Here is a 14,333-nt window from a genome sequence, read left to right on the forward strand (position 1 = left end):
TTTTCGCCGCCTGGCCCTTTGTCTCCTTCTCTCTCTCTTCCGCAGTCTTCCCCCGCCTCTCTTCCCTCTCCAGCCAGTAGTACACAGGGGCTTGGTACAGCCAGCACAGAGGTGCTGACTCCTGCTCCGTTGCCTTCTCCCTCCTTCTTTCCTCCAGTGCCATTTCCCACTCCGGCTAGCCCTTCAGTTCCCCTAACTCTCTCACCTTCCTGTACTCGAGGTGGAGTTGCATATAATGCTTCAGGATCTGTCCAGCAAGCCCCAATTTTCTCTAAACCTATTCTGCCTCTGAGGGAAATGGTGGGCTCAGAAGTGGTTCCTTTCTTAGTCTATGTCCCCTTCTCTACAAATGATATTTATAACTGGAAAGCTCAAAATCCCCCCTTTTCTGAAAAACCACAAGCCTTGATTAACCTTCTTGAATCTGTTTTCCATACCCACCAGCCCACATGGGATGATTGTCAGCAGCTCCTTACTACTCTCTTTACTACAGAGGAAAGAGATAAGATTAAAAGGGAAGCAAGGAAAGCTGTCCTGGGACCGGGTGGAGGGTCTGTAGAGGACCATCGCGCTCAGGTAGAAGCTAGCTTTTCCTCCGAACGGCCCTCCTGGGATCCTAATTCCCAGCAAGGTCGTACTGCTCTTTCTGCTTATCATAGGTACCTTCTCCAAGGCCTTAAATCAGCGGCAAGGAAACCTATTAATATGACTAAGATTTCTGAGGTTGTTCAGGGTGCACAGGAATCCCCTGGAGCATTTCTGGAGCGCTTATATGAGGCTTACCGTACCTATAGCACTATTGACCCAGAAGCTCCCGAGAACTATAGATCTGTGAATATTGCATTTGTTAGTCAGTCTGCCCCAGATATACGTAGGAAATTACAGAAGCAAGAAGGGTTCGAGGGTATGAATATATCTCAACTAGTCGAGATAGCTCTGAAGGTCTTTAATACCCGAGACACACCAGCTACGGCAGCAGGTAAAGAATGCGCCAAGACAGTAGTGGCGGCCATGAGAGAAGCAAACAATTTCCCTAGGAGTACTTCCCAGTGTCCTCGTGGGCGGCAGCCGTTAGGCTCAAACCAGTGTGCCTATTGTAAGAAACATAGGCATTGGAAGAACGAATGCCTGATCCGGAATCGTGCCAAGGATGTCCTCGCTCTTGAGGGGACAGACTGAGGGAGCCCTGGTTCTCTCTCTCTTTCTTTAGACCCCGGAGAACCTAGGGTATGCTTACGGATTGGGGGTCAACCTGTTGAATTCTTGGTAGATACTGGAGCTACCTACTCTGCTTTAACAAAACCTTTGGGCCCATTATCTCCAAAATCTACCTCTATACAAGGTGCTACTGGTAAAATTGTTTCTTATCCTTGGACTACTGAACGCACAGTCCATCTAGGGCACGGCACAGTCACCCATTCGTTTCTGGTCATGCCAGACTGTCCTTATCCCCTTCTGGGTAGGGACTTGCTTCAAAAGCTTCAGGCAACTATTTCCTTTTCTGAGGACCAGGCTTCTCTAACCTTAAATCCTCCAGATCCTAAGCGTCTTCTTATTACCCTACCTCTCCAATTTGAACATATCTTAGTGGCTTCCCCTGCGTCGCCCTCTCCTGCTCCCTCCCCCCTTCTCACTCAGCTGCAAACCGATTTTCCTCAGGTGTGGGCAGAGAATAACCCTCCGGGTCTGGCTGCTCATCATGCACCGGTGGTTGTGCAGCTTCTAGCCACTGCCTCTCCTATTTCTGTCAAGCAGTACCCTATATCAAGAGAAGCCCTTCTAGGTATTTCTGTTCACATTAATCGATTAAGGGAAGCTGGTATCTTAATAGCCTGTCAGTCTCCATGGAACACGCCTCTGCTTCCAGTCAGAAAACCTGGATCGTCGGACTTTCGTCCTGTTCAGGATCTTAGGGAAGTTAACAGAAGGGTTGAAACTATCCACCCAACTGTTCCAAATCCCTATACCCTACTCAGCTTGTTACCTCCTACTCATACTATATATACTGTTTTAGATCTAAAGGATGCCTTCTTTTCTATACCCCTTGCGCCAGTCAGTCAGCCTCTCCCCAAGGGAAATTTTCGGGGCAGCTTACTTGGACTAGGCTGCCACAGGGTTTTAAGAACTCTCCTACGTTGTTTGGAGAAGCTCTCCATCTGGACCTCCAACTGTTTCGTAAGGAGCATTCTTATTGCTCTCTGGTCCAGTATGTAGATGATCTTCTCATTGCAGCCCCTGATGAGTCCCTCTGCTTGCGGGCAACTCGTGCCCTTTTGCAGCTCCTTCAATCCCTAGGCTACAGAGTTTCTGCTAAAAAGGCTCAGCTTTGCCTCCCTGAAGTGTCTTATCTGGGCTATGTTCTCAAATCTGGCCACCGTTCCCTGTCTTCTGAACGTATTCAGGCTATCTTATTATCTATTCCGGTCCCCACTACTAAAAAGCAGGTCAGGGAATTCTTGGGAACAGCTGGATACTGTAGATTGTGGGTTCCCTCTTTTGCTGAGATAGCAAAACCCCTTTATTCTGCTACAACCGGACAGGGTCCCCTGGTGTGGGGCTCTGCTGAACAATCTGCCTTTGATCATCTCAGGACCGCCCTTACTAAAGCTTCCGCCCTAGCTCTTCCCGATGTCACAAAGCCCTTTCATCTTTTTGTGGCGGAAGCTAGAGGTGTTGCAAAAGGTGTTCTAACTCAAACGCTTGGCCCCTGGCGTCACCCTGTTGCTTATCTTTCTAAGCGCTTAGACTCAGTAGCTGCTGGGTGGCCCCCCTGCCTTAGGGCCATAGCTGCGACTGCTCTCCTGGTAAAGGAAGCCGACAAGCTCTCCTTGGGCCAGTCTCTCTCTATCTCTGCCCCTCACTCTGTTGAGGCTCTGCTCAGATCTGCCCCTGACAAGTGGCTCTCTAACGCTCGCATTCCCCACTATCAGGCCCTGCTTCTCGATCATCCTCGCCTCACTTGTTCCAAATCGTCCGCCCTGAACCCTGTCACCTTGTTCCCAGATCCTGGTTCTGACCCGGCCCCTCTGCATGACTGCTTCCAGCTCCTTGAGGAGTCCCAGTCAGCAAGGCCTGACCTTTCTGACACCCCGCTGAAAAACCCTGACCTGATTCTTTTTACAGACGGGAGCAGTTTTGTTGTGGGAAACACCCGTGTTTCTGGGGCAGCAGTGGTGGACTATCCCTCTCTCTCTACCCTGTGGTCTTCTTCCCTTCCCCCCGGATCTTCTGCCCAGAAAGCAGAGATTATAGGGTTGATTCAAGCTCTGTGCATTGCAAAGGGCAAATCAGCAAATATTTACACTGACAGCCGTTATGCCTTTGCAACAGCGCACGTCCATGCCTCTCTTTACAAAGAAAGGGGCCTGCTGACATCCGCTGGGAGGGAAATTAGGAATAAGGCCGAGATACTTTCCTTACTGGACTCTATCTGGTTACCCCTCTCTGTTGCTATTATTCACTGTTCGGCTCACCAATCTGGCGAGACCATGGAAGCGGTGGGAAATCGGGCTGCGGATGCAGCGGCTCGGCGAGCCGCCACCTCCTCCCCCACTTCCTCCCTGCCTTTGGCAATTGCTCCCCTTCCTCCCGTGCCTGTCTACACCCCTGCAGAAGATTCTTTCGCGTCTCGAAGGGGAGGAAAAAGGGAGGGACCTTGGTGGTATATAGAGGACAAAATTTTTATTCCACAAGCATTGAGTAGAATGCTAGTGAAGGACTTGCATGATTTCACTCACTTGGGCGAAAAGAAAATGCATCAGTTATTGAGCAGATATTACATAAAGGATGTTAGCCAATTGATCAGAAGTTATATTCATAGATGCAACACTTGCGCTAGAGTAAATATGAAAAGAAGTAAAGAGGCTCGTGTGGGAATCAGGCTTAAGGGACATATCCCCGGGGAGAGATGGGAGGTAGATTATACTGAGGTACAGCGGTCAACAGCTGGGTACAAATACCTGTTAGTATTTGTAGATACTTTCTCAGGGTGGACAGAAGCCTTCCCCACCAGAAATGAAACAGCTCTCACAGTGGTTAAGAAGATACTAAATGAGTTAGTGCCCCGCTTTGGTCTTCCAGTAGCCATAGGGTCTGATAACGGGCCTGCTTTTGTTGCCAAAATATCACAAGGCATCAGCAAGGCTCTGGGCATTGATTGGAAACTCCACTGCTCATACAGACCGCAGAGCTCTGGACAAGTGGAAAGGATGAATAGAACGCTTAAAGAGTTCCTTTCAAAGCTTGTCTTGGAGACTCCTGGGTCTCACTCCTGCCATTAGCATTACTAAGGAATAGATGCACTCCTAACAAATTAGGGTTAACTCCCTTTGAAATTCTGTTCGGAAGACCCCCTCCAATTCTGCCCTTGGTCAGGGAAGACTTGATGGCTGAAATTTCTAACTCTTCCCTTATCAAGTTTTTACAGGCCTTGCAGAAAACTCAGCAAGACATCTCACACCTCATCCGTGAGGCCTTTCCTGTCCCACTCACTGACCCGGTACATCCATTCCAGCCTGGAGATGCAGTACTGATAAAGAAATTTTCCACCTCCGGTCTGGAACCCAGGTGGAAAGGACCATACACTGTGATCCTCACCACACCCACTGCTGTAAAAGTTGAATCAATTCCTGCCTGGATTCATCACAGCAGAGTAAAACCAGCCGTCACCACTGAATGGAAAGCAGAGATTGGTGAAGATCCCCTGAAACTGAGACTGATTCATTCCTCTGGTCCTTGATTTCCCATGAAAGACACTGGGGTGAGAAAATCCTGGGAAATTCAATCTTTTGTATTTACTTTGTTACTATTCGTGATTACCCAAATCTGTTTGCATATTCTCCCCTAAAGGCCCCTTTCCCCTTTCCCGTTCCTCCTACTGTATTGTCATTATGGGATTTTCCTTAATCTTTCTCCTTCTCCCTATGGTTTTTAAGGTTTTGGGAAACCCACATGCCCCAAAGACCATATGGACAATGACCTTTAGGAATCTTGAGGGGGGTCCCACTCTTTCTGCCACTTATTACTCAGGTTTAGAACCCTCTATGACAATAGATTCCTCCCTGGCTCCCTGTTTCTACTTTAGGGCCTTGATAGACCCTCCAGCCCGATTGTGCCCTGATGCTTGGTGGTGCTCCCTCCCTGACGATTCCTTTAGGCTGACTATCCAAACCTTTGATCAGCAGACCCAGACCTCACTGCACCCCCCCCCGAATTATCCTAACGATCCAGGACCCGTCCCACCAGAAGTGAAAACAGTCCCGAGCTTTCACCCTTTGGTCCCGGATAGGTAGCAGTCTTCAATTCAGCCACCACCTCATAGTTCAGTGTAAAGATCCACCCCCCTCCAAGCCTGTGGGACCTCTGACTGCTTTACTAGTCCCACCTAGACCACCAGTCCTGGCTGATCCTATCCCAACACCATCATCCCTAGTGCCGCAGGACTTTGTCATGACCCAAAGTCCCCCTATTCTTCCTGACCCGTTAATCCCAATTGACAGCCCCTCTGAATCTTCTGCTTCTCCCTCCATGCTTGAACTGTTACCAGTAGTGCACTCTTATTTGAACTCCACAAACCCCCAGCTGGGCCGAGATTGCTGGCTCTGCTTTAACTCTGAACCCCCTTATTTTGTTGGGATTGCCCTGACAGACTCAGTTCCTGGAACCACTTCTCAGTCTACCTGTTCCTGGGAACAGCCTAAAATTATCCTTGGGCAGCTCCAAGGTCTAGGCACCTGCCTGGTGACTGCCTCCACGAATCTCTCTGACCCTCTCCTCCAGTTCTGTAACCCCAGTTCCTTAATTAACATCTCAGCTTCCTCATCAGACGTTACAGTCTGGTATCAAGCCCCTGAAGGTTCATGGTTTGCCTGTAGAGATGGACTGACCAGGTGTGCCTACTCTAGTACCCTCCTCAGAAGGCCAGATTCATTCTGTGTCCTAATAGCAGTGTTTCCCAGCCTGTCTGTTCTTCCCGGAGGGGAGGGATGGGGCCTCTTCCAGTCCCATTTCTCTCCCTTGGAGATTACCAGACAGAAACGGGCTCTGCCGTTCCTTCCCCTCATAGTAGGGCTCGGGCTGGCAGGCACTACCGCTCTCAGCACTGCAGCCCTCCTGAAGGGCCATTCTGGGTATGCTGAGTTAAGTGCACAAATGACCACAGACCTGACTCAGATCGAGTCATCCATCTCAAAACTGGAAAGCCAGGTTGACTCCCTGGCTGAGATGGTACTTCAAAACCGAAGGGGACTTGACCTGCTATTTCTGCAACAGGGAGGCCTGTGTGCTGCCCTGAACGAGGAATGCTGTTTTTATGCTAATAATTCTGGGGTGATCAGGGAAAGTCTGGCCCTGGTTCATAAGAATCTTAAGTCCAGACGACTGGAGCAGGGGCAAGGAAGGAACTGGTATCAGTCACTGTTTAATTCTTCCCCGTGGTTGACAACCCTTGTTACATCCCTCATGGGACCCTTGATTCTCCTTCTCCTGGCCCTTGCCATAGGTCCTTGCATCTTCTCTAATCTTGTCCGTCTTATCCGTTCCCAGGTGGAGTCTGTCAAAATTATGGTGCTAAGACCACCTGGGTATCAAGAGGAAGGTGCTTCAAAGATTTGAATATTTAGGAAAGAGAGTGTGGAATGTTATGCCACAGTTCTCTTTAACTGTCCTGACTCAGTTTCCTTGTATAAGTTTCCCTTGTCTCAGTCTTCCTAATTACTCCCCTAAGCTGTAAATCTCCCTCTGGTCCATGAAGGCTGAGGACCAATTAGTCTAAGGATATAAATTGTTAGCCCAAGTAAGATAAACAAGAGAGTAGACTTCCTGATTATCTTCTGTCCTTGAGAAATTTACAACATCCCTTAAAGTATTCCAAGATATTTCACTGACATCTTTATCATAGCCTTTTCCAGCTGGGCTTTTCCCGCTCTTTTTTCCTCTTCTTTGTCTCTAAAAGGTATATAAAGGTTAGAGATTCCCCCAATCAGGGCTGGACAATTTGAGACGAGAGTCCTGTCCAGTCAATCTTACTCTCCCATTAATAAAATATTAAAAACTCTCTAATCTCTCTCCTGCCTCAGTTTCTCTGGCATTACAATCAGAGAAAGAAATTTATCCTAGCAGATGAGAGAGAGAGAGAGAGAGAGAGAGAGAGAGAGAGAGAGAGAGAGAGAGAGAGGACAAATAGAAAAAGAGAGACAGAGACAGAGAGATACAGAAATACACACACAGAATCACAGAGAGAGACAGAGACAGATATAGAGATAGAGAACACACATCAGAGAAAGAGAGACAGACAGGGAGAGAAAGAGAGAGAGAAGAGAAGGGAGAAGGAGGGAGAGGGAGAGGGAATAAAAGAGGGAAAAGAAGAGGGAAAGAAGAGGAGAGAGAGAGAGAGAGAAGAAAGAGACTATTTTCATTATATTTAATATATGATATGTCTATTATATATAACTATTAAGAGAAGCAAAGTGTTTAAAATTGGGGAAATAAAAATCACAATCTACTTTTCTCTGGTCAGATGACTTCCCCTGTCAGTTCTGGGGTCACAGTTTACCAAGCATATTGACAAACTAGATAAATATCAGGAAGGGGGTAAAGAGGCTGGTGAACGACCTCTGGTTCATGTCACAACAAAAGCATTGGGTGATGGAAGTAAGAACATTACATTTCAAGCAGGACCAAGAGATCATTATCTAATTCAACAACAATACTATATGATGATCAATTCTGATGGACATGGCTCTCTTCAACAATGAGATGAACCAAATCAGTTCCAATAGTGCAGTAATGAATAGAACCAGCTACACCCAGGGAAAGAACTCTGGGAAATGAGTGTGAACCACTTCATAGAATTCCTAATCCCTCTGTTTTTGTCAGCCTACATTTTTGATTTCCTTCACAGGTTAATTGTACATTATTTCAAAGTCTGATTCTTCTTGTGCAGCAAAATAACTGTATGGACAAGTATACATATATTGTATTTAACATACACTTTATTTATTTTTTTTAAAATAACTTTTTATTGATAGAACCCATACCAGGGTAATTTTTTACAACATTATCCCTTGCACTCACTTCTGTTCCGATTTTTCCCCTCCCTCCTTCCACCCCCTCCCCCAGATGGCGAGCAGTCCTATACATTAACATATTTAACATGTATTGATCTACCTGCCATCTGGGGGAGGGGGTGAGGGAAAGAGGGGAAAAACTGGAACAAAAGGTTTTGCAAATGTCAATGCTGAAAAATTACCCATGCATATATCTTGTAAATAAAAAAAAAAGAAATTAAAAAAGAAAAAAAAAGAGAACATTACATTTCGAGAAAAATTTAAAAGGAACTCAAATATCTGGCACATAATAATAACATCTTGATAGACTGATGTGTTAGTTACCTCCAAGGATCTAAAGGGTTGTTTTATGCAACAGGAAATCTACTTATTTTGCTTTGCCACAGGGGATAAAAATAAGAGGAATACGCAGCAGTTGCAGAAAAAAAACAAAACAAAACAGGTTTAGATCTTATGTCAAGAAAAACAAAGTAAAATAGGATGCATCAGAAGGTCCTAAATTTCCCCCTCAGTAGAAGTTTTCAAGTGCTGGTGGAATGACTACTTGTAGACAAGATATATATTCAACTATCATCAAGACTCGTTGGCCTCTGAAATTCCTTTTAGTTCTGAGAGTTGCTGTCAATGGATGACACTGCCAAGGACTGTTCATCTTTGAGATCCAAGAGTACTTCAAAACAAATAGCAAGCTACAGTAGCTTTTACAGAAGGTGGTCCTTGATGCTTAGGTAATATTTTTGTACTTTATGCCACAAATTAGCTAATTTACATTGAACTAAAACCAGGGCAAATGGAAGAATATAGTCCTTAGTGTGATAACTCTGAAGTAAAGTTTTGATTCTTTGCTGGCAGCACACTACTCTTTGCAAGTCAGCTATTGTAAAACCATCTGAACTCTGAAGGAGCTGGGCTAATTCCAAAAGACATCCTTGGCTCTGGCATGACTGGCAAGCATTAAACTTCTTTTTAGAATTCCACTCACTAAGAAAAGAACATGGAAATGGCTTCCTTTGCAATAGAGCAAACTCCTAACTTCCTAACAGATTAGCTAGTTGGAGCATATAGTAATTTTTATTTTGCTAAATTTTAATTCTTGGATTTTTTTTTCTGGGAAGAAAAATCCCAACAGCATACTAAAAATAAGAAGTAAGATTTTCTCTTAGCTATTTCTCTTCCCTTTTTCATGTCTTTTAGATCACGGGTTTAAAATATTTTATGGTATGGTCTCGTTTTTGTGTGCTTAGCATTGTTGCTGGAATAATATATGGTTAATAAATGCTTCTTGATTCGACAAATCTTCATTGAGCCAAATGTTTGCATATAAAATCTTATTTTCCTTTCAAATTACATCATAATATTGGAATTTTTCCTCTGTTCCTATTTAAAAAAAAATCTCATTTCCATTCTGTAATGAAATTTGGAATAATGCCCAGAAAGTGACTAAGATCCATATTCTTTGACCCAGAGTTCTCACTACTGGACAAAATCCCAAGGAGGTCAAAGATAGAAAGAAAGGCCCCATAGACAATAAACTATTTGGAGTAGTATTTTTTTTTTGTGGTAGTAAAGAGCTAGGAAAAAATCTAAATGTCCATCATTTGGGGAATGGCTAAACAAATTGTGGTATACGAATGCTATGTTGTAAGAAAAGACAAATATGAAGAATGCTGAGAGCATGGGAAAAGATTTATATAAGATGATAGAAAGTAAAATAAGTAGAACCAGGAAAATAATATACAGAAGCATTATAATGATGTAAATGTGCAGAGCAACAACAAAGCCATGTTAAATGAATTATAGCAAAGGAGGCCTGAAAGAAGAAGTATGAGAAGACACTTCTCTCTTTGTAGAGGCAAGAACCAATTAGGATGAAACACTGTCAATAATGTCAAAATTTTTGATGTAATTTTTTGATTTTCTGAACATTTATGTCTTCCTTTTTAGAAATTTCCTTATGAAAAGGGATGGCTCTAGTGAGAGAGGTTAACATCAGAAAATGTAGGTGATGATGTAAAAACAGAAGATCTCAATAAAACTTATTAAAAATATTTAAAACAGATAAAAAAGCACATAAGATTTTAGTGGGCTGAAGCTGTCTCCCTTTTCTTTTCTTTTTCTTTCCCCTTCAATTAGCCAAGTGTTTTCGAACTTAACAGTGGAAGCATACTAAATCCCTACTCTTCTCCTCTTTGGAAAATATTAGTATAATGTCCTTGTCTGAAATCTTGGCCTCAAACCTTATCTGTACTTAATCAAATTCCAAAAAGGACAATGTCCTGATCTAAAAATGTTAGTTATATTATTCTCTGTCTCTGTCTCTGTCTGTCTCTCTCTGTCTGTCTGTCTGTCTGTCTCTCTTTCTCTCTTTAATTTTTTAGAATAAGTATTTTATATTTCCCAATTATACATAAAGCTAATTTTTAGCATTCATTTGTATAAGATGTTAAGTTCCTAATTTTTCTCCCTTCACTCCCCCTTTGCTAAAATGGCAAGCAATTAATATTGTTTAAAATATGAATCACATTTCCATATTAGTCATGTGAAAGAAAAAATAATCCAAAAGGGGAAAAATGAGAAAAAAAATGGAAATAGTATGTTTTGATTTGCAGAATCCATCAGTTCTTTCTCTGGATATGGATATGGATATGGATAGCATATTTGGAATTTTCTTGGGAGTTAAATACCTTTCAAAGATCTGATCAGTTCGTGTAATAGAAAATTGCTTATGATAAGTAAACTAGAAGTAAAAATGTCTTTAATTCAGTCTCAGAGAACCATATTGAAAGAGGAATTCTGAAATTTAAAAGGGCTTGTTACTTTGTTAAGCAAATGAAGCCTTTCCTGATTTTGCTTATGCCCTGGTTTAGACCTTGGTTTTCTAGGAAGAAAGCGTCTTTGAAAAACATTATTTCTGTAGTGACATTTGGTGAAAAGCTCTACTAATCTTCAATCTTTTTCTCTCTGGAATATTTTATGTTTTATTATTACTAGATTTTCAAAAGCAAAATATCTGTTCCTTTGGATTTTTAAGGAGAGATCCTTGGATTTAGATATTCAACAAATCTTTCTGATAAGTTAGTAACAGACAAGCATTACTGTTTGTTTTTCTTTAACAAAATGAATTCCTCACAAATACTATCATTTTTAAATTCTGAGATTACAAAATTAGATCTGACCCATTCACTCTTCTGGCTTAAGGTCTCTCGAATTCGCTTTATTTATAAACTCAGCACCAACATGTTATAGGAAGTAGGGTGCTGATTTGTTGATCTGTGTTCTGCTTATGGGCGAAGGGACACTGGGAAAATCAGTGGTTCAAAATCATCCCACATATCCCACCACCTGGAGAGAACTTGGAGAGTTGGAATTCTAGTTGTGTTACTCCCTGTATGATCTTATGCAAGTCATGTTCTCTCAGTGGATCTTTCAGTCTCGGACTCGGCTCCAGCCTCAACTGCCGATTCTGCCCCCCGTAGTCCCCTCCTTCCCCCCTCTTTTTCCTTCCCTTCTTATTTCCCCTCCCTCCTCCACTATCTCCCCCTCTTTCCCCCTCCCTTCTCTTCTTCCCCCTTCCTCCCCACCAGGTGGCCGCCCAGCTGGAGCCGAGGCTGCGGCTAAGTAACCATCCCATCCCAGAAGGCCAGCCAGCTTGTGCTACAGCCCATTTATGCAGTGTCCCCAGTCCGCGCCCCCGATCCAGTCCAGGCTGATCTAGGCAGGTCCCCTCGGCCGCGGCAGTATGAAGATCAAGTTCTGTTAGGGCAGCTGCTGAGTTTGCAGTGGAAGAAGATGGGAGGTGAAGGGGGCGTCCACTCGCCCCAGAGGGCCTCACGCAGTAGCGCGATCCGGAGGCAGCAGAGCTCACAGAGGCGAGGGAAGGGGAGCCTGCTGTTAATCGCAGCTACTCATGCCGCCCCCGAGCCGGAGGAGGACACCGAGGTCCGCACGCATCGCTAGGCCTATCTCCGGTGCTAGGAATTCTTGTCCAGAGCCTGGAGGGAGCTGTCCGAGGACCGTTCCACAATTGCATAGTCTGGGGCCCCCTCAGCAAGATACTGTTCCTATGCTCAGTACTTGACTGTGTCCAGTATGTCTTGCATGAGTCCCTGAAAGTGCTTCTGGGCTTGGATGGCATCATTCTACAGATAGGGGCCTGTAACCAAGGTGCCCGATAAGAACAAGAAGAAAATATGTGCCAAAATAGCAGTCCCTGATGATAGAAAGTGTTATACTGGCCACTCTCTCTCTCTTTTTAAAGTAATATATTGATAAATGTTTAATAATTGGCTTTCTATAAATACATAACACTTTTAATTTTAGTCAGCATTATTAACATTTTCTACATCATTTCTTTTTTTTTAAGCTTTTTATTTTCAAAACACATGCATGGATAATTTTTCAACATTGACCCTTGTGTTTCAGATTTCCCCCTCCTTCTCCCCACTCCCTCCCCTAGATGGCAAGCAATCCAATATATGTTATAGGTGTGAAACTATATGTTAAATCCAATATGTGTACACATATACAATTCTCTTGTTGCACAAAAAAATCACATCAAAAAAGAAAGAAAATGAATAAGAAAACAAAATGCAAATGAACAACGTCAAAAAGAGGGAGAATGTTCCCCCAGTTCTCTCTCTGGGTATAGATGGCTCTCTTAATCACAAGATTGGAACTGGCATCAATCATCTCATTGTAAGAAAGTCACATTCCTCAGAATTTGGTCATGTATAATATTGCTGTTGCTGTGTACAATGATCTCCTAGTTCTGCTCATTTCACTTTGAATCAATTCATGTAACTCTCTCCAGGCCTTTCTAAATTCATCCTCTTGATCATTTCTTGTAGAACAATAATATTCCATAACATTCATATAACCATAATTTATTCAACCATTCTCCAACTGATGGGCATCTACTCAGTTTCCAGTTTCTTGATATTGGACATTTTTAATGAGAGGTCCCCATGGACCAAAGCTTTAAACCTGGAGCAGTTCATCCTCAGCTGCCTATTGGACACTAAGGAGTTAAATTTGCCAGGTATTTGTAGAAATAACTGAGAAAATGGTCACGTTTTATGGTGTAAAGATGTCCTTCAATAAAGAATCCAAATGGCTTTTTGAAACCATGAAGAAATATTTAAATCAATTAAATTTACCCGAGAAGCCAGATTTAAAAAATCAAACAAATTCCTCAGTTATAATCTGCCTTTGGAAATGGAAAATCTAAGGGTTTGATGAAATTAACTACATTTCCACTAATATTTTGACATAATGACTCAAGAATGGAACATGCCTTGCTGAAAGGCGAGGAGAATTGGGAAAAACAAGCTAATACTCATTGACTTTGAATACAGAAGTTATAATTATAGAGGCTTTGACATCAGGAATCACTTCTGTAACTGGATGTATGACTACAATCATGAAAAATACCCCCTTTTCAGAGCCCACATCCTGAAGTATCCTACCAAGAAACAAGAGTTTCCTCTTACTTCTAACTATTTGGCTGCCTTCCAAAATGGTTCTGAAAATCCCAAATAGAAGAGAAGTCCTAAAAGAAGGAAGAAATGTTGGTAGAGATCAACAGGTTTGCCTTGGCTTTCCATTTCTTAGGAGAACTTTGGTCTATCATACAGTCCAAAATTTCATCTATTGAGTTGGGACTCATGGACTATTCTCTAGCCACAAGTTTTATGCTTATTTTGACTAGAAGAGGAAACTAGACCTGTGAACCTTGGAGCCACTTGAAGTATGGGAGTTCCTGCACTATTTATATGAAGAGAGCATCTGGATGGGATTTCTCCCCTGTGCTTCACTCTATATACCTGCAACCAAGGAGTTGAGTGACATTTATTCCTATATCCTTGACAATTTTGTTAGGAATCTCTGACATGAAATTGAGAAGCAAATTAGATCACCTGAGAAGTGTCTCATCATCCTTTCCTTTCATCAGGTGGGGAGCTTATTCCCCCCCCCCCCCAGAGCATTTGGGTGGTGGGCCTGACTCTATTGTTTCATGATTATCTGTTTCTTTAAACATGCTGGAAAAGGTATCCAACATTTTGGGCAATGTATTGCCAATGTATTGCATTGTAGACACTGTTAGCTTGTAGAAGAAAATAGGAACTGCCCACAGTGTCACTGCTTGGAGGATATGCTATATGCCCCTGTGGCTCTAGGACACTATTCCAATCCTTGGATCCAAATCAACAATACTCAAGAAAATACATATTAATAAGCTCGTTTCATTGTAACTTCCTTGTAACCAGT

At 43.1% G+C, this 14,333-nt stretch overlaps 1 protein-coding gene and 1 pseudogene across 1 annotated transcript; both read left to right on the plus strand.

The window, feature by feature from the left end:
* Positions 1-297: 297 nt before the first annotated feature.
* On the plus strand, positions 298-4,532 carry LOC127541484 (uncharacterized). The gene is given in 4 exon segments (XM_051966728.1): positions 298-1,096; positions 1,211-2,065; positions 2,068-3,625; positions 4,427-4,532. Coding segments are annotated over 4 exon segments (3,318 nt in total).
* A 7,323-nt stretch (positions 4,533-11,855) lies between these two features.
* Positions 11,856-14,037, plus strand: LOC127541485 (choline kinase alpha-like; annotated as a pseudogene).
* The last annotated feature ends 296 nt before the right edge of the window (positions 14,038-14,333 follow it).

Source organism: Antechinus flavipes, chromosome 6, assembly GCF_016432865.1.
Source record: "Antechinus flavipes isolate AdamAnt ecotype Samford, QLD, Australia chromosome 6, AdamAnt_v2, whole genome shotgun sequence".
NCBI lineage: Eukaryota > Metazoa > Chordata > Mammalia > Dasyuromorphia > Dasyuridae > Antechinus > Antechinus flavipes.